At 44.9% G+C, this 19,740-nt stretch overlaps 1 protein-coding gene across 1 annotated transcript; it reads left to right on the top strand.

Annotated features, from left to right (window-relative positions):
- Nucleotides 1–313: 313 nt before the first annotated feature.
- On the top strand, nt 314–5,554 carry BRCC3 (BRCA1/BRCA2-containing complex subunit 3). The gene is made up of 7 exons (XM_026848223.1): nt 314–429; nt 1,032–1,119; nt 1,736–1,824; nt 2,438–2,493; nt 3,108–3,239; nt 3,795–3,838; nt 4,775–5,554. Exons 2-7 carry the CDS (start codon nt 1,059–1,061, stop codon nt 4,924–4,926), a joined length of 534 nt encoding a protein of 177 aa, XP_026704024.1. The 5' UTR covers nt 314–429; nt 1,032–1,058; the 3' UTR covers nt 4,927–5,554.
- Nucleotides 5,555–19,740: the final 14,186 nt, after the last annotated feature.

The raw sequence follows: 19,740 nt of genomic DNA, 5'->3' as shown, positions 1-19,740 counted from the left end.
CGGGGTGGGCCGCGGGAGAGCGGCCTGCGAGCTCCCGCCTTCCGAGCGGGGCTCGGTCACCGCGCAGGGAGCGTTGTGCAGGCCTTTGTGGGGCGGTTCTCGGGCAGAGCCGTGCCGCTCGGCCTCAGGCCTCTCCTCTCTGCTCCTGCTGTGAAAGTCAAAGCTTAGTCAGGAAAGCTTCCCATCCGCGTGCTTGACTGTGCGCTGTTGCTGCGTTTTCCCTGGAGAAGGTACAGGAGCAGGCCTTGTCTTTGAGGGCAGTTATTTCTTTAGCAGACAAATGATCGATTTTTCTTTCCATGTCATTAGGTTGATACCAGCCGGATTGTTCATATCCATTCTGTGATCATCCTGCGCCGCTCTGATAAGAGGAAAGACCGTGTGGAAATTTCACCAGAGCAGCTTTCAGCTGCTTCTACTGAAGCAGAGATATCCTTTAGTAGATACAGTAGCAAACTTTCGCTTCAGACCTCTTTTTATGTACTCGGGTTTAGACTTGTTCTAAGTTGGCCTGAAGTCGTCAACTGCTTTCTTCCAACAACTGTTCAGAACAGTTTGGAGGGCTGGGCTGGCATTTGCCATTGTCTGAAGTCTTTATTGGTTCCACTGTTTGCAGTGGAATTGTGTTATAACTGTTTTCTATAATTTCTTTGTATTTGCTCACAATTAAATATGTCTTTGTGGGAGGGTAGTAGCTCAGCAGGGAGACTTAGTAGAAGACAAAAGGTTGACAAGTCTGTGTTCTGAAGCATGGTGCCCTGGAGAGCCCTTTCACCACATACACTTAAGGATGCTGTTTTGGACAGCTTGCTGCCATGTTGCTTACTGCCACATGCAAAAATCCAGTTTGCTTCTGCAGCAGTGGCATCCTGCTGGTGCTGGGGAAGAGGTTTCCATCAGCTTCCTACTGTGTGTCTTGTCACCCCTTTAGAGGTTGACTGATAAGAAACTCTTTTAAAACTCTGCTGGTTTTCCTTTTAAAAAACCTTCTATTTGCTCTGTTGGTTTCAAAAGCACCTTGACTCACACACAGGTTGGCTGAAATTACGGGACGTCCTATGAGAGTTGTGGGCTGGTATCACTCTCATCCTCATATTACTGTCTGGCCGTCGCATGTTGGTAAGAGCAGACTTGGTGTAGGCTCTATAGGAAAACTGGATTTTCAGAGCTGCACATTCCAACTACCAAAGTTTGGTTTCTCAGATGTCCTCTGGTAGGACAAGATTGTCTGGGTGGGCTTCAGGAACCTCTTCCAGTATCGTCCCAGTCCTGTCTGTATGCTCCAGGCGCTCAAACTGCACGTGACTCAGTACTCCCAGATCAGCTGGTGCTACTGCTGTTCCAGACAGGAAAACTAGACTGAGGGTCTGGGGAATAACAGAAAGAGCTGTGGGAATCATAGGCCTCCTGTGATGATTTTTGACATCTGTGATTGTTAATGCAAAAACCAAAACTTTTTTGAAGGAAGTGCATGAATATCTTGTACGTGTTGGAGATCATGGTTATATAGTAATCTATGGCACCAGGGTGATGCTAAGATCGTTTATTGTTTTATTAACTCATCTTGTATTTTTAACATTTTCTGTTTAATTACATTTTAAATTGGATAATTTTTTTTTTAACTTAGACACCTAGAGTGAGGACTTCAAAAAAAAACTTGTGATGTTTGTTAACAAGTTCTAAGTCACCTTTCAAAAGGTGGCAGTACAGATCTCATGCTCTTATTTATCTACAGATGTCCGCACACAAGCTATGTATCAGATGATGGACCAAGGTTTTGTAGGGCTTATATTTTCCTGCTTCATTGAGGACAAAAACACAAAGGTAGGCAACTTTAAAAAATGGCAGTAAACCCTCCAAGTACTCATGAGAAACATTAGCCCAGGGCAAAGCTGAAATCCTTGGATGCAGCCTGCAAGAAGGGGTGAGCTCTGCTTGGAGCAGAGTCAGAGCATGGCTAGAATGTTGGCATTTGGGTTATAATCCCAGGGACAGAAGAACAAGTTATTAATTACTCTGTGCTGATCCACAGCCCGGCTCCCCAGCCAGCAGAGCTGAGCTGGTACCAGGGTTCTGGGACTTCATCAGGTGGCTGCAGCCTGTGTGTGCATTGGAATGGGCGAGTGCCCTCCAGCTCTTCAGCAGACAGAGCTTCTTGTGCCTCTGTGCCTCTAGCCTCTTCACTGCTATAGTGTGAGACAAGCTGCCAGTGGTGTGTCATGTCTAGGTTTTCCAGGTAGCTATTGTTTAAGATTTTTTTAAATAGTTAATGGGTCTGTCGATATCTGCTTGTTCTAGCATGCCAATCAAAGTGGAAAACCTGTACCTTTACAACCTGTTAAAATGCTATTTGAAAGCACATTCTGCTTCCTAAAGGAATGTGTGGTTTTAAATTATTTTTTCCTCTTGGAATCTGATTTTCTGCTGTCTCTCTTAGACAGGCAGGATTCTGTATACCTGTTTCCAGTCCATTCAGGCCCAGAAGAGCTCAGAGTGAGTACAGCAGAAGAATATTATGTCCAGCATCAGGTTATATTTAATCTTGTCTCTCCTTTCTGGATTGTCTCAGATAAATGGCTTCTAGGTTCATCATGAGGAGCAAATATTGTATAGAGATGCCTGAGTGGAGTCTCCTTACCTCTGCTAAAACAGGCTGCTTGAATTCAATCAAAAGATTAGGATCGATTAATTTAGCCTAGATAATTTAGTACCTTAAGGTTTGGTGTAGGACAATGTAGTCTGGGTGTGGATTTGTGCTGTAATCTGTTGTGTAGAAGATCCACCCTTTTGCTTTCAGCTGTAGAGGTTGAGGCTTCAAGCTTGCCTGGTGTAGATTCCCACCAGTTGCACACATGCTGTGCATCATATTGTCAGTACTGGCCATCTAGTTGCTTTTGTGTTTTATCATTAATATTTAAGACAAGTGTGTGGCTATAAAAGGTTTCTATCTGCCTGTGAACTCAGACATGTGTTCCCAAAAGTAAACCTGCATCAGTGCCATGCATTGGACAAACTATTGCAGGTTTGTAGACTGTCTTGTTTGTTTGTTTTTTGTTTTTTTTTTTTCTTTGTTGCTTTGAAGTTAATTTTATCTGATACCCTTTTAGATATGAAAGGATTGAAATTCCTATTCATGTTGTCCCCCATGAAACCATTGGGAAAGTATGTCTGGAATCAGCTGTAGAATTGCCCAAGATCCTTTGCCAAGAAGAGCAAGATGCCTACAGGAGAATTCACAGGTAACCTGGGGCTGTCCCCCTTTCCAAGACTGACTTTGCTAAATATGTTCTGTTGCTGGACTTAAAGTACCATAACCTTAGCAGAGATATAGAAAATAAACATTAGCAGCTCACATGCCTCTGTAGGAGAACTGATGGAATACCTTCACATTAAGGAATTCAAGTTCTCTCAGCTTTGTACACAAGAGCTAAGCATAACTGCTCCTCTGCTGCAACAAAAAAAGCTAGAGCATGTGTGAACTGATGGTGGCACTTCAGCCATATGTCTGTGTGTGACAGGAATTAGTGTTTAACAAGGGTAAGAGTACTGAAAAGTCTGAAAAATGAGATTAAATATCAGCTGTTTTTTTTTTTCTACCTCTGGAGCTCAACACTGATGTTTATGCTGTAAACTCTTGTTATCCTTAGGAACTTAAAGGGCTTCAACAAGTGAAGAACTTTAGATGTACCTGCAGTGTCAGTGACTTGTAGGTAGCTGGTTCTATAGCCTGGGTTTGCCTAATTTGCAATTCCCTGCTATCTTGTCACTAACCTGCATTCTGTTCATTCTCTTAGCCTCACCCACCTAGACTCCATAACCAAGATTCATAATGGCTCAGGTAAGGATTCCTTTTCTGCATGTGAGAGTCCAGGATGCTGCTCCCAGAGTCAAAACAGTAGAGTCTTGAGCAGGGGTTGGTTTGTCTCCTACTTGAGGGAACGAACAGTAGACCACAACTGTGTAACAGTCTTCCTTTTGCCATAAAAGGCACTTGTAAATAACTGTAAAAGCACAAACTTTTGTCTTTTTCTGTTTCATACAGTTAATTTCCAGTCACAAACACTGTATAATGTTACCAGAGAATTTCCCGAGACTATCTTGTTACGTAAAGTCTAGTGGAGGAACAGAATTGTAACTAAACACTTTAAAGGAAAACATCAAGGGCTGTAAAATAACTTAATCCTGGGGTTTATGAATGCTGTTGTATCCTTTGACCTTTGTACAATTGTTTAAAATTACAGTAGACTTTGGGTTTGTTTGGTTTTTTTTTTTTTCTGTTAGAACGGCAAGGGAATTTTGGATTTGGTGAGTCCTAAAGTAGTGTCTGGCTGATCTATACATGTCCGTGCATCTTCTGGCACTTTGTGTACATTACATCCAGATGACATCTGTGCTTTTGCCAGCGAGATAGGGTAAATCCTAATCCAGAATAAATGCCCCATTGTCCATTCTCACCTGCTCAATAAATGAGGCAGGCTTGGCTTCTAAATTTAGAAATTCATTAGCATAAATGATTACTTATATGCAGATTTCCAGATTTCCTTTGTAGGCCTGTCAAACCTCCCCTGGGTGTCTAAATGTCAGATTGAAATACCTTCTTTCTGTGTTTAGCAAGCAGCTGATTCTGATGTTGCTATGGGGATGTCTGGTTGCCTTGGCCAGGATGTTGGAGGGTTTCCTTTGCTGCCTAATGCTTTTGGCTTTGAGTTTGTTGTAGCACACTGAGTCTTTTGTGTGTTTGCACTGGCACAATGTATTATTCTTGCTTTTCCAGTGTTCACAAAGAACCTCTGCAGCCAGATGTCTGCCATCAGCGGGCCACTCCTTCAGTGGCTGGAGGACAGACTAGAGCAGAACAAACAGCGGGTGCAGGAGCTGCAGCATGAGAAAGAGCAGCTCCTGGAGGAACTAGCTGCTTTAGAGTGAAGGAGGAAATGCAGACCCTTCAGAAAAGAGACATGAAAAAACCTCAAGACCTACTCGTGGCTGAAGGGTGGCCCTCCATTGCCTTACAGTGAAGATACGAGCTGTGCCTCTTTTCTTGCCCCATGCAGCAAAGAGCCCTTCTGCAGGATAAGGGCTTTGTCTGCCCCGGCCGGATGGAAAGCAGCAGTACCTCTCCAGGCACCGCACGATGCAGTGCAGCTCTAGCCCTGTGGTGGGGTTGGACAGCATCTGAAGACACTTCAGTTCTGGAGGGCATGCACCTAGGGAACATGTTCTCCCTTCTCTATATTTCGTCAGAAGTCTTACTGCTTTACATGTGTTCCAGGAGCCTAGAACAGGAGGGTTAGAGTGGAAGAGTGTGTTCCTGCAGTCATATCCAATGCTGTCAACTTCTACTGCCTTTTAGTAGCTTTATTTGACCGTGATCTTATATCTAGTAATGTTCTGAATTACTAGTATCCACCCAGGCAGGTAAGAGGTGGGAGGGAAACTTGTGAAGAGACCTGGAAGAACTTGGACATAGGATCTGTGTTCAGCATATTTCAAACCAAATAAAGAATTCCAAAGCCAGAGCTGTTTGGAGTAGAAATGAAATGAATGCTACAAAGTTCCAGTGCCTGCATTTTTTGGACACAGTCTGTATTCTTTTACTTCATGTAATGCTGTTGTGTGCCCAGCACTGAGATTCTCTACAAAATGGATTGTTTCTGCTAGGGAGGAGTATGGTTCCTTCCCAGAGGTAAAAAGTTAAGATGCTGAGAAGTGATAGACATGCAAGCCTGTCATTCTTACATGCTAAAATTAACTGCAGAAATTTCATTTGGTTGAAATGGAACAAATACCTGTTGAACTAATCCTTTACATGTTCTTGCTGTTGCATTTCAGAGTATCCCCCATCATGTACATCATCTGCATTCTGTTATGTGAAGCCTGTCTTATGTGAGCAAAGGAACCAACAGCACAGATAAAACTGCTGTTTCAGCTCCTTGGTTCTAAGCTAAATCCTTACATGCTCAAGCAGATGAAAATGAGCTGCCTGCATTACAGCAGTACAGGTTGGGACATTCCTGACAACTCATGTTGCTTTGGGAGAATTAAAGTAACATAGCTGAGATCCTCACTTTCCTGTGAGTAGCCAATACTGATCAACAGCTGTGGGTAGCTGTCAGACCTGGAAGCCCCTTAGCCAGCCACTTTTTCGATCTTTCTGCATTGTTAATAGCAAAACCCCAAACAGTAGAACTCTGAAGTAAAACACTCACTACTACTTTTTTTTTTTTTTCTTCTTAAAAGTTCTGTGAATAGTATTTTTCCTGAATTAGTTTTTGGGGTGTCTTTTGTTCTGTTATTGTTTTCTAGTTGAAGTGTTCCTTACATTGATCTCTCTTGGGGGTGGGTGTGATGCCTTACTGCCCCCAGGCCTGATGAGAGCTCCTTGGAGATGACCCAGCAGCACTGGCCTTGGTGTAGTCTCCCACGGCATCCTGCTGGGCACATCCCTGATAAAGCCAAAGTGAGCTGTCCTGGCCTGTGACTCTGTTACTCGTTTTACTTCTCTCAAGATCCCACCCAGGATCTCTGGATTGCCACCTCTAGGGAGGCTAGGGGCCATTCCTGCTTGAGGTTACAAGCCCACAGGCTTCTACAGCCCACAGTAAAAAGAAGGTTTGGTTTTGAGCACAACCACCCCCTATCCAATCCCCAAGCAGCAAGTTTGTCTTTTCAGCCCCCCAATATTTCATGGGCTCCCGTCCCTGTGCTGCCATCTGTGGTCTGAACTCCAGGATGAAGCTGAAATCCTGTGTTTGCCCCTGGATGCAGCCTGCAAGTAGGGGTGAACTCTGCTTGGAGCAGAGTCGGAGCATGACTAGAATGGTGGTGTTTGGGCAATTGGTGTTTGTAATCCCAGGGACAGAAGAACGAGTTACTAATTACTCTGTGCTGATCCACAGCCCGGCTCCCCAGCCAGCAGAGCTGAGCTGGTACCAGGGTTCTGGTACAGGTGGCTGCAGCCTGTGTGTGCAGTGGAATGGTGTGAGTGCTCTCCAGCTCTTCAGCAGACAGAGCTTCTTGTGCCTCTGGCCTCTGCTGAGCTGACTGACCAGTGCAGGGCAGTCCATGGCCTCCTGCCTCACAGGGCACCACCCCCCACCCCACTCAGTAAATGTGCCCTGACTGGAGAGTTTACCTGTGCTCTGTTTGGCAGTCAGTCCTCTCTCTCCCTTCGGTGGTGATCAGGCAGGACCCTGTTCTGCAGAACAGGATGAGCCACAGCTTGAGAAGGAGCCACATCCCATCAGGAAACCCAACTAGGAGCAGAGCTTTCATTCACAGAAAGAAAAAGTGTCAAAATCCTCCTCCCAGAGCTTGGCCAAACAGAAATTGTTCAGAAACCCAGTAGGAAGCTTTAATGTAGAAAACCACACCTCTTTCATTTACATCCCTAAGGAAAAGGGTTGACTTAAAACCAAAATAGACTTCAGCCACCACCAAAACCTCAATGTAAGACACTGCAAAAGGTTTTTACAGGTGGAAGTGGCTTGAGGAGAGCAATACTACAGTAAGAAGTTTTCTAAAAGAATTTCAAATAAATTATTTCAATCCCAAGGAATTGAAAGGATCAGCAAGGCTCAAATAGAACAAACCATTCTTATAAAAAACAAGCAGGTGGGGAGGTAGCATCAAGTTTTTGGCACGAGCACACAGTCTCTTTCAGCCACACTCCCCATCAGCACCCCAGTGTGCTGCAGGGCAGAAGACAGCAGTTCAGGGGCAAACAGGGTTTTTGGGAAAGCCCTGTCCTGGCCTTTGAGGAGGCACCACAACCTGGCAGAGTCAAGTCAGGCCCTGAGTCCTAGAACCACATCCAGGTGAGGCACTGCTCAAAACAAACATGAATAAAGTTGCTAGGACCTAGGACTGAAGGGTTAATTGAGCCTGTGTAGGCACATACTGTGGAAACTCCCTGGGGGCAGGTTGTCCCACATAGTGATGTCATCAGTGCACTACAGGTGGTCAGGACTTCCAGTGCAGTTGTCCCAGTCAGTGACAAATAATAGGGCTGTGTTTCCACCCCGGGGCAGCCAGTTCTAAGTGTACAGGATGCCTCTCCATGTGAAAGCAAACTGTGGCCTGAGCACTGCTGCCAAAGAAAAATGTCTTAGCAATACCTGTTGTAGCATACTTCTTGGCTGCCCTTGCCTCCAGTTCATACTGGAGTTCTAACATGTCTGGTGTGGCAGCAGTCAGCCTTGGCATGGCTTCATTCAGGCCATGATAGTCCAGTGTTAGCCTCTGCTCTCTGTTAGATTTTTGCACTGGCTATATGGGACTTTAAATTAAAGGGTGAGTGTCTTGCTGATCACTCCTTGACTCTACAATTACTGATCCAGCTTATGGATGGGAACCAGGGAGTCTTGACTGGTGTGATACTGTCACTGGTTCACTCTCATTGTAGCAATTGAACAGCTGCTCTTCTTTAATCCGCAGCAACCCCATCACGGACAGATCCTCTGAGAGACCAGGCAAGCTAGACGGCTGCTTAATCTCCATGCTCAAGGCAGCTATACCAAAAGCCCAAGGGTGCCCTTTTGCATCCTAAGGTAGTCCATGCCAAGGATACATCAAGCCTCCAGACCAGTCACAATAGGATGCCTTTGCCACTCCTTCCCAGTTAGGCTTACCTCAGCTTCCAACACAGGCAGCTGGTCGGATCTTCCTGTCACTCCAGAAGTACTCTGCCCCTTTGTAATCTGGTGGTATTTGAGTCGCACTGTGCACTGGTGTCTGCTAGAGCTTTATACTGCTATGGGAGTGTTGTGCCAGGCCATCAGATCCCCACAGCTCAGTAAATCTGGTTGTCCCTTTCCTCCATTTGGCTGAAGGCAGGGCCCCTCTACTCCTGGTCAGACTATTCACTACTTAATGTTTTAAACTGCAAACCAGAAGTCCCTTCAGGGTCAAAAGTAAGATCAGCACTACTCTGCCCAACAGGCACCAGAGCAGTAGTTTTCCTGGATGGATGGCTTTGGCTGTTGTTTTTTCTTACAGTTCCTGTACCTGAGCTCCTAGTTTCCAGGTAGGCTCATCCAATCCACTTCATCATGTCCTTCCCCTGGTCACACATGGTGTGTGCCACTGACACCCTCTCCCTTGAACAGAAAAAGGCTGTCTCTTAATGGCTGAGATGTTGGTTGGTATGAGTGAGGAAGACCTATCCCTTAATTGCTGGGACAACTGGGACAGCTTCTTCACAGCTGAGACAGAGGTCTGTAGGGAGGAAGCAAGATTCCCTTTGAATTCTCAGAGCTCTCTGGCAAATCCATCCGTACTTGGTGCCTCTGTGTCTGTCATTATCACCAGGGTGTTGCCATATAACATTGGTGCACTTTGTACAAACTCCCACCACATGAGCCATGTGCACTGGATTTCATCCAAGTCTTTGGATACCTGGTCATCCAAATTGTTATGGATCACCTCCACCATGGCTAATTCCCTCAGATACTGGATACCTCCCTCAGTGGTGGTCCACTTGCTTCAGGAATTTGCAAGATCTTCCTTGAAGGGATACCTCTTCCTCACACTAGTCCCCTCCAAAGACTGAGGACTCCTGCCCCTTTCTAAACCCTTTGTCAATGGCCTTAGCAAGGGATCCCAGCTGCTGGGTTTCCTTACCCTCTAATTCCTGACTACAGGCCCCAATATCCCAGAATTGGAGTGACCAGCTGGTAATTTGCTTGCCTGGTTGATGGCTAAATATCTTCATATATATATAGCAGTTCTCTTAGGGGTAAGGATTGGGTGGTTTCTGTCTCATTTATGATTTCAGTCTTCCTTCTCCTGTTCTTGGGACTGCTCTGCTGCAGAACAGACAGCCTCTTCTGATTCTCTTTTTGTTCCCTCTTACGAGAAGTTTCTTCATCCCTTACTAAATGAGTTGACTTCTGCTTCCATTGTTTCTTTTTAATTACAGGGGTCACATAGTCGAAGACTGGGTCTTTGGTCTAGCTGGTGTCCGTTGGTATGTTTTCAGATCAAGAGACTCTCTTCTACTTTGAAGGTGCTGTTTGGTAGGTGCAAGTCAGGTGCAGTACTTTGAGCAGTGTTTGGTAGGTGCAAGCCAGACCTCAGCACAGTGTGTAAGTTGTGCCTCTTTGGTATTGTCTGAAAAGTGGATTCATCACCCAGTGTGCAATAGGTCAATAATCACACACTCAGGAGAGACATTGCTTATTTTTTTCAGGGTAGCCCAAGCCTCGGTGCTTGGTGGTTTCCAATAAGTTAAGCACACCAATGGGACTTTTTGCACTATATTTATACACAAAACTTGCCAAATTAGTGATTTTCCAAGCCCATCCTCTCTAGGATGATTGGTTAGTAATTTACATACAATTATATTACTGCTGACACAATACTTCTATGCATGCTCAGGGGAAGGGTCTTCACCTGGGCAAGGGATCCATAGGCATGACTTTTAGTATTACAATGCAGATAGTTCAGCCAAGGATAGGTGGACCTTGAATTTGCTTGCCAAGTTGTCAATGTACCCTCTGCAAGGTCTCATGGCTCTGGATAGCTCAAAGAAGGGTATCTCCTTGTTCTGTTGATTAGGGATACCTTGGGTTTAACATTTGTGGAAAACATCTTTCTTGACCTAAGCATAATATTGCTACATTGTTCTAAAAGTTTAACCTTCAACAGTATAGCTAGAGCATCTTTTTTCAAACATTCTCTCACTTCATCTGGATCCTGCACTTGTTCAGGAATGAAGTCCCAGACCATCAGAGGTGACAGGCTTTCTAATACCTGCCCATATACTTCTACATGCCTAGATACCTATAACCACACAGGGCCCGGGTGACACACAGAAACCTGCAGCAGTAACATACAAGTAAAACAAATTAAGTAAAACCTGCTGCAGAAAGGGAATTTGCAGAATCCAGATGCAAAATCTGAATCGTCACCATTCACCTGAAAATGCCTCTTCCAGTAACTGGACATGCACCGACCTGTGGCATAAACCTGCTTCAGAGCCTGAACATGTAAAAACTTGCACCGAGTTGATGTGCTCAAACCTCCTACAGAAACTGAACATGCAGAAATCTGCTGCACTAACTGGAATAGGTACAAACCTGCTGGAAACACCTGCTGTGCTACCTGGACATGCACAAACCTGAATATGCAAAAACCCGCTGGGCTAACTGGATACACTCAGAGCTGCTGTGCAAACTAAGTGCAAACCACTTGCACTAACTGAATAAGCAAAAATTGTCTGCAGAAAGCACAGGGTATGCAAAACTAGATTCAAACATCTGCTTCGTGGTCTGAGAAGGCATAAACTGCCTGCAGCAACAGAATTCTCAGCAATCCATTGACAGAAAAAACCCAACACCTGCACAAACAGAATATGCCGAAACCTGCTACACACCCCAGATGTGCGGAAGCCTGCTGCACAAACCTGATAGGCTAACTGGGTGTGCACAAACCCTCTGCACAAACTGAGTAAAGCGAGACCTGCTACACAAAGTCTGGATACATAAACCTGTTGTAGAAGCTGACTATGCAACACCACCTCTGCAGAAACTGGCTGCACAGGCTGAACCTGCACAAACTGGTAAGCCATGACTCAGGACTTGATAAGAGTTTATTAGGTGTTGGAAGTGTAAGGAAAGCAAAACAGTGAGAAATCCCCAAAACATATATTTTCCTTGACACAGGGTGCCCAGAATAAACACAGGACAGGACGAAGGTCCAGTGATTTGTGTTTGCACCAAGGAGGGATGCGAAGCCGGGTGCAGGCTGCATGGTCCCATTCTTTCATTTTCAAGGACACATTTATCTCCTGTTCTACTCTTTTCTCTCAAAAAATATTTTTTTTTGTAGCAACCTTCCAACTTTGTGCCTCATCCTCTCTCTTTTTGCCACAAAAAACAGCTGTACCCCTCTACACCATGAAATTAATTATGTCATTACTCAAAAAGTAATGCCTTGACTGCAGTCCCACCCACTCACAATACCCACTAAGATAAATAGTACCCCAAGTTTGTACCTAACTTGGAGGGATGATAATCTGACACCAAATTGGAGGGACAGATCGATGGGTCTGTGCTCTCACCCCCCTGAGAAGGGATGCCCTTTGGTTAGATCCCCTCAGCTACGCCGAGTGTATGCCCAGGAACTCTGTGTGTGTGGCTGCAATCTTTTTCTTTCTGCATGTAGTGCTATAGAGCCAACCTGCAGTTTGTGCATTTATCGTAGGCAATCTTAAAGAGTCTGTAGATGCTGCATGAAAATAAATCGTACTATTAGTGAATCTGACTGCTTCTCTTGAATGCAACCAGGTTTATAGTGAGTACCTGTTTGGGCTGGGTCAGACCTGTAGCCATGGCCCCAATTGGCATAGCTATTAAGGGATAAATTCAGCCGCCCCTTAGTCCCTCTAATCTCTGAGGACTGGCTAGAACACAAGGGGATTTATCTCTTACCAAATTTATTCTCAACCTAAATGCAACAGAGGCAATCAGAGCAAGTGGGGAAACAGCCATAAATTGGTCTAAAGTGCAAGAATGTTGGCAATGACCAGATGAGCACCCTAGTGACTTCTGAGCCAGGCTGGAACAAACCCTCCTAAAATGGAATGACAGATGAGAATTTTAATGATGAATTGGCTACTAGTATATTTGTGGAGAAAGCTACCTCTGACATCCTTAACTATTTTAAGGTTCATGTGCTAGAGTGGCAAGAAGAAAAACTGCAGAAAATTCTGAGCATTGCAATATTCATTTTTGATGGTAGAGATTAAAAGAAAAATTGCAAGTTAGAGATGGTAAGGTGAAAGAAGAGACAGCAAGAGACTACTCTTCTTGCAGAAGCAATTGTTTAAGGAATGCGAGGGCAAGGTGAAGGCAGAGCTCTGACCCTAGGCTGGAGACCACCAGGGTATCAGGGACATTGGCAGTAAGGTAAGGGAACAGGAGTCAACAATAGATTAGGTGGTCATTGGAATAACTACTGTGTGGAGCAAAGACACTGGGAAAGAGAATGTGCTGTGAGGCCAAGGGTGCCCCACAGACCTGGATCCAGATTCAGGAAAGATCAGATGAGTATTGCCAAGCAGCAATGACAGGAGGAAGGGGACTCAGATGTATCTCAGGATACATTTGGGTTTTGGACTAATAAACTGAATCATAAGAGTCAAATTCTGGGAAAAATAGAAGACAATGAAGTACTGTTTCTAGTGCACACAGAAGCCACTATATCGCCTTTGAATTTCAAATGTGTGGGGCAAATCTCTACCGATAGTGTTAGTTCAAGGAGTCACTGGGAAAAAAGGAACAATTGCTTAGCCAGCCACTGTTGCTATGGATAGGCAGCCAGGGTGTGTGGGGAAGATTTGTCATCACTGAAGATACACCCATGTTTGTTGGGATGAGACCTGCTATGAGCTCTAAATTCTCAGATCTGTCTGTCCCCAGAAGGGTTAGGACTATAGTAGCAGGGGTCTGTCTCACTGCTGAGAACTCACCCAAAATTCCTGGGCTACCACATGAACTTACCAAAGTACCTTCAAAATTATGGAGCTTCTCCAGAATAGATGTGGATTTACTAAAATTGGCACAACCAGTCTCTATAAAAACAAAAGAAGGAGAGCCTGTATCCAGCAGTCCCAAATTCCCAGGGGAGCAGAAAAAAGTATTCAGAAACAAATCTACCAATATTTAGAGAAAGGGATTTTATGATCATGCAGTTCCCCATATGATACCTCTACTTTACTTGTAAGCAAAAATTAGATTAGATAAAGAAGGGGATCCAGAATATTACTTTGTACAAGTACTCAGAGCAATAAATCAACATGTGATTGTACCTCATCTGGTGGTTCTGGACTCATCAACCATAGTACTGCAAATTCCACATTGGGCAAAATACTTTAATTGATTTAACAGCTGCATTCTTCCTATAGCAGAAGACAGCCAGCATCTGTTCACACATGAAAAGGCCAACAACTAACCTGGACCTGCTTGCCCCAAGCAGGGGGTATCCTAGGATATTATCCTGTTTGCTTAAAGATTACTTAAAAGTTATTATATTACCTGGCAGTTCTATACTTGTACAATATGTAGATAATTTGTTACTTCCCAACAAGAGAAGATTGCTTGAAAAATACTATTTGTCTGCTTTAGCAGAAAAAGTTCACCATTCACCTCCTAAACTTCAGCTGTTATAGGAAGTAGAATCACAGAATATGATTCTATTGTTTGGAAGGGACCATTAAAGGTCATCTAGCCCAACTCCCCTGCAATGAGCAGGGACATCTTCAACTAGATCAGGTTGCTCAGAACCCCATCCAGCCTGACCTTGAATGTTTCCATGGAGGGGGCTTCTACAACGTTTCTGGGCAGCTTGTTCCAGCATTTCACCACCCTCATCATCAAAAATTTCTTTCTTATATCTAATCTGAATCTACCTCCTTCTAGTTTAAAACCATTACCCTTTGTTATCACAGGCCCTACTAAAAAGTCTGTTCCCATCTTACTTTTAAGTATTGAAAAGTTGCAATAAGGTCTCCCAGAGCCTTCTCTTTCTCAGGCTGAACAACTTCCAACTCTCAGCCTTTCCTCCTAGAGGAGGTGTCCCAGCCCCCTGATCATCTACATGGCCTCTTCTGGACCAGCTCCAACAGGTTCATGTCATTCTTGGACTGAGGACTCCAGAGCTGGACATAGCACTCTCTGGATGCGGCCATCTAACCAATTCCTGACCCACCACAGTCCACCCATCATATCCATATCTCTCCAGTTTAGAGAGAAGGATGTTGTGGGGGACTGTGTCAAAGGCCTTACAGAAGTCCAGATAGATGACATCTGCAGCAATCCCCTTGTCCGCTGATGCAGTCACCCCATCACAGAAGGCCACTAGGTTGGGCAAGCAAGACTCACCCTCAGTGAAGCCATGCTGGCTGTGTCAAATCATCTCTCTGTCCTCCATGTGCCCTGGCAAAGCTTCTAGGAGGAAGTTTGCCTTCCTAGAATTCAGGGTCCTGACTTTACTCTTTGCCTGTTGTGGTGGTGCAGTTCTTACCCCTCCCTGCCCTCCTTGTTGGGCTGCTTGGTGCCAGGTGTGATTCCACCCACATTCCCCCAGGCCATACACCAATCTGTGGAGATAAGGACTGATAACCTTGAGGAGCCTGGCTCCTGCCCCTCCCAATTGCTTGGAAAAGGTTAAAATAGCCCATCATCTCCTGATGGCCTGACACACCTGTGCCTGGGATGTGATCAGATGGAACAATAACAGGGTTGCATGTTATTCAAATTCTTGTGCAACTAAGGCACCAGACAGTATTTGACAAAAGTCAATTATCTTGGACCCTATAAACCGCGACCCCCAGAGAGACCCTTTGAGCTCTCCTGGATTGCAGCGGGCCTGTGACCAGCATCTCCCCTGAGCAGGGACGCCTCTCAGGTGTCGTCTGCTCCAGACGGAAGGCCAGGGCGAAGTCCCCCCCGCTCGAGTCTCAATTATCGCCCCTTGAGGAATGCCAAGGCATTGGGAGTATTTGCTCTAAACTCGAGAGGGAAATTTTCTTTGAGCTAGCTTTTATTTCACCTGTTTATTGGTGTGTGTGTGTGTGTGGGTACGTACCCTTGCCCTTGTTCCTGTGTGTTTGTCCCTTTTGTGTTCATTTTACCGAATCCAAACCCCTTTGTTTCTGTATGTATATGTCTGGTTTGTGTATGCGCATGTACATATGTGTATAAATTAAGGTACCGTTAAGTAAGTTAGAGTGAATCTTGTCATTTTAGAACCTGAATAAGTCGCTTTTCTTTCTGAGTTATTTTGTATTGACAAATAGTTGTTAGTTATTAATAAATCTAGATTATTTTCCTAAATCATTACCATGTCAATAATTTCATCTGTGACAAATTGTTCAGTATCCCTCAGGACTGTGAACTCCACCAGTGTATGATCACTGAAGCCCAGGCTGCTTTCAGTCTTGATGTCTCTGATTAGCTCATTTGCACTGGTGACCAACAGGTCCAGTAATCCCCTCTGGTAGGGCTATTACCTGGCTTAAGAAGTTATCCTTGGTGCACTCAGGGGTCGTCTCAGTTGCCTATAGCTCGTTGTGCTACTTTCCCAGCAGATGTTGCAGTTGTTAAAGTCCCCTAGCAGGATGAGAGAATGCAAGCACAATGCCTCCTGTAGCTGCAGTAAGAAGACTTTGTAAAATATCTAAGATTCATATTAAAAGAAAGACAAAGATTAGTAGACACAGAACAGGTCCAGACTATTGTAGAAATGCCTTGACTGGTGACCAAGATGCCACTGTGAGAATTTTTAGATGCAGTAGGATACTGCAGACCCTGGCTACCGGGACTAGGGGAGTCAAGTAAACCATGGAGAGAAGCTACCAAGGCAGAGGAAGTGGAGCCTGTACGGTGGGGTCCAGAGAGAGAAAAGGCTTCCCAAGCTATAAAAGGAGCTTTAGCTCCTTCAGCGTTAGGATTGGGAGATTAGCCCAAATCCTTTGAACTATTGGTGCATGAGAACAAAGGAGTAGCCAGCGAGTCCTTACTTAAAAACTAGGTCCGCAGCGCCACCCTGTGGCTTCTCACTCGGCTCAGCTGGATCTTGTAGCGGCGGGGAAATATTTCTGTGTTAGAGCAACAGCGGCTGTCATCGAGAGGAGCAGACTGTTAGTCCTGGGTCACCCAACAACCGTCTGTGTGCGGCATGAAGTAGGACCGATTCTTAACGTGCTACACAAGCGCTGTCACACATTGTTAAGAACTATTTTAAATGTGGATAATATTACTTTAAAAAGGTATGATGGTTTGAATCCAGCAACTTCAATGCCTACTCCCTCTGTCAGTGGGCTACACCATGATTGTGCTAATGTAGTGTTCCACTCCAACTGCCTACAGGAAGATCTGCAAAACCAGCCTCCAGAGAACTCTGATTTAACCCTTTTCACCGGTGAAACTTCATACTACATGAATGGAGTGGTAGAGAATTATCGAAGTACTTGAAACAGAACTTCTACAACTCTTGGTGAGTGGCCAAGGGGCTGCATTAACTGCCTTAGCAAAAGCAGCCTGGGTAGGACATAATGAATGGATAACTATTTGTACTGACTCTAAATATGCTTTTGGAGTGTGTCATGCAACGGGTATGCTATGACAGGAATGAGGTAGCACATAGCATCAGTTGCATTATGTGCAGAGAGGACCTTCCCTTGGAACATCCATCCCAGCACCGGCAGTCGGGGTGCTAAGAGGAGCTGTATTTCAGTACCAACCACTTCTGAGGCAGGTTGAACTCCTTCATAAGCTGTCAATATGTCTTTTTTAAATTGTAGTTTAGTGGGCCTCTGCATCTCCGACTCCAAAACCGCAGAGGTTGACCTTGGGTCTCCCCTGGTGCTCTCTGCCAGAGACTCCAGGTCGGGCCCTTCTCCCTGGCTGTGGTGTAGAGCACATTAACATTTTGTACTGCCTGGGGTGTCCCAAGGGCTACTGCATGAACAATGTCCCGTTTAACTTGTTCAAAGGCTTTTTGCTACTCAGGGCCTCATTTAAAATTGTTTTTCTTCCACGTCACTTTGATAGAGAGGGCTTACAATCAGACTGTAATTTGGAAAATGCATTCTCCAAAAACCTACAACATCTAAGCAAGCTTCTCTTTCATTTTTACTTGTCAGTGGAGACATAGTTCTTATTTTGTTGATCACATCCATTGGGATCTGATGATGTCCATCTTGCCATTTCATTCCTAAAAACCAGATCTCCTATGCAGGTTCCTTGACCTTTGTTTTATGGCAAAACCAGCTTTCAGAAGGATTTGGATTATTTTTCTCCCCTTTCTCAAAAACTTCTGCTGTGTTGACCCATGTGGTGGTGTCATCAATGTACTGCAGGTGTTCCAGAGCTCCACTCTTTTTCCAGTGCAGCAGGGATCAGTCCATGGCAAATGGTGGGGCTATGTTTCCACCCCTGGGGAAGGCAATTCCAGGTGTATTGGACACCCATCCAACTGAAAGTAAACTGTGCCCTACATTCTGCTGCCAGAGGGATTGAGAAAAATACATTAGGGATATCAGTTATTGTGAGAGACAAACTCTAACTCCCTGAAACAGGGTCCGAGAGAAACAGGCTTGCAAGAAAAAACAGCCTGAGAGTGATAAGGGATGGGGGGAGTGGAAGCCCTCTGAGCTGAGTAATGTCTCAAACACTCACAAGTAGTGAAACTATAGTCATGAGGTGGATAGTGTGGAGTTTGGAGCTGATCAGGCTGACTGGATAGCACAGGATGGGCTGGAGGGGGGAGCCCTGTGGAGACAGGGCAGTTCTGCTCTTGGGCATCTTGTAAAGTTTCAAGGGCCATCTGTCCAGTGAATGACCTTTGTTTCATTATCCACGAAATGCATATTAAAGTTGACACCCCAAAATATGCCAATAAAGATTATCAGATCACGCTAATTACATCATCCCACAAAGCACCTTACCCCTCCCCATACATGAGATACATAGGTATGTGGGTCGACCAAGGGGATGGACCCAAGGCAAGTGAGTATAAATTGAGTGTGTGTGTGAGGAGTGAAGAGGAAAAGAAAGAGGAAGACATGAAGAAGCAAAGACAAGTGCATCCCTGACAAACTCAGACAGGACCAACGCAGGAACCCAGACTGGTGATCTCTATTTCTCTATTCTATCTTCTTTTCCTGTTTTCCTTCACTACCATTAAGCAAGGCAAGGCATACTGTATTGCTTGCCACAACTCATTATATACTTAGCCAATTATCATGTATCCAATCAATACATTGTTGGAAGTTAATAAATGTTTGGACTTTGAGACTTGTCTCACCATTGTCCGCTCCGTTGGGGATTTACAAATCTGAGTCACTTGTCTCCTGCATCTGAGCAGGACGTGGCACTCATGGCATACCACTTTGCTGCCTTTGACTCCACTGTGCATTGAAGTTCGAGCATGGCAGCACTCACAGTGATGTGACTTCATTCGGGCTATGACAGTCCACTGTCAATCTCCACTCTCCATTAGACTTTTGCACTGGCCATAGGGGGCTGTTGAAAGGGGAGCACATCTTGCTGATGACTCCTTGTCTCTCTAGCTGATGAATCAGTTTATGGACAGGGATTAGAGTCTCAGTTGGTGTGATATTGCCATCTGTGCATGGTTGTAGTAGCGATTGGCACCTGTTGTCCTTTGACCTTCAGCAACTCCACAACTAAAGGGTGCTCTGAGAGACAGGGCAACACAGAAAGCTGTTTAATTTCCAGCATTTCCAAGGCAGCTACACCAAAAGCCCACCAGTACCATTTTGGGTTCTTGAAATAACCTCTGCTGAGATAATCTAAACTAACCAAGAATTCCCAGAGCTTCTGGGCCAGTCACAAGGGGCTGCTTTTCCGACTCAGGCTCACCTCGGCCTCCAACACAGTCAGCTATTGACATCCCCCTGTCACTCCTGGAATACAAACAGATTCTGCTTCTTTAAAATTTGATGGCATTAGGGTGTATTGAACACCAGTGTCCACTAGATCCTTATACTGCTGGGGGTCAGATGTGCCAGGCCATCAAATCCACACAGACCAATAAACTTGATTGTCCCTGTCCTCTGCCTGGCTGGAGGCAGGGCCCCTTTAATGTTGGGCATCAATAAATGGGTTAGTGTGGTATGCAAGGTGCTCAATCTCATCTTGGTTACTCCTCATGAATATGAATCAGAAGTTCTTCTCATAGGATCAGGAGTAAAATTAACCCTTCTACTCTTTT

This window comes from Athene cunicularia (genome assembly GCF_003259725.1).
Source record: "Athene cunicularia isolate RWA chromosome 4 unlocalized genomic scaffold, athCun1 chr4_part3, whole genome shotgun sequence".
Taxonomy (NCBI): Eukaryota; Metazoa; Chordata; class Aves; order Strigiformes; family Strigidae; genus Athene; species Athene cunicularia.
The sequence above is the reverse complement of the archived record's forward strand: the minus strand, read 5'-3'. Positions and strand labels throughout refer to the sequence as shown.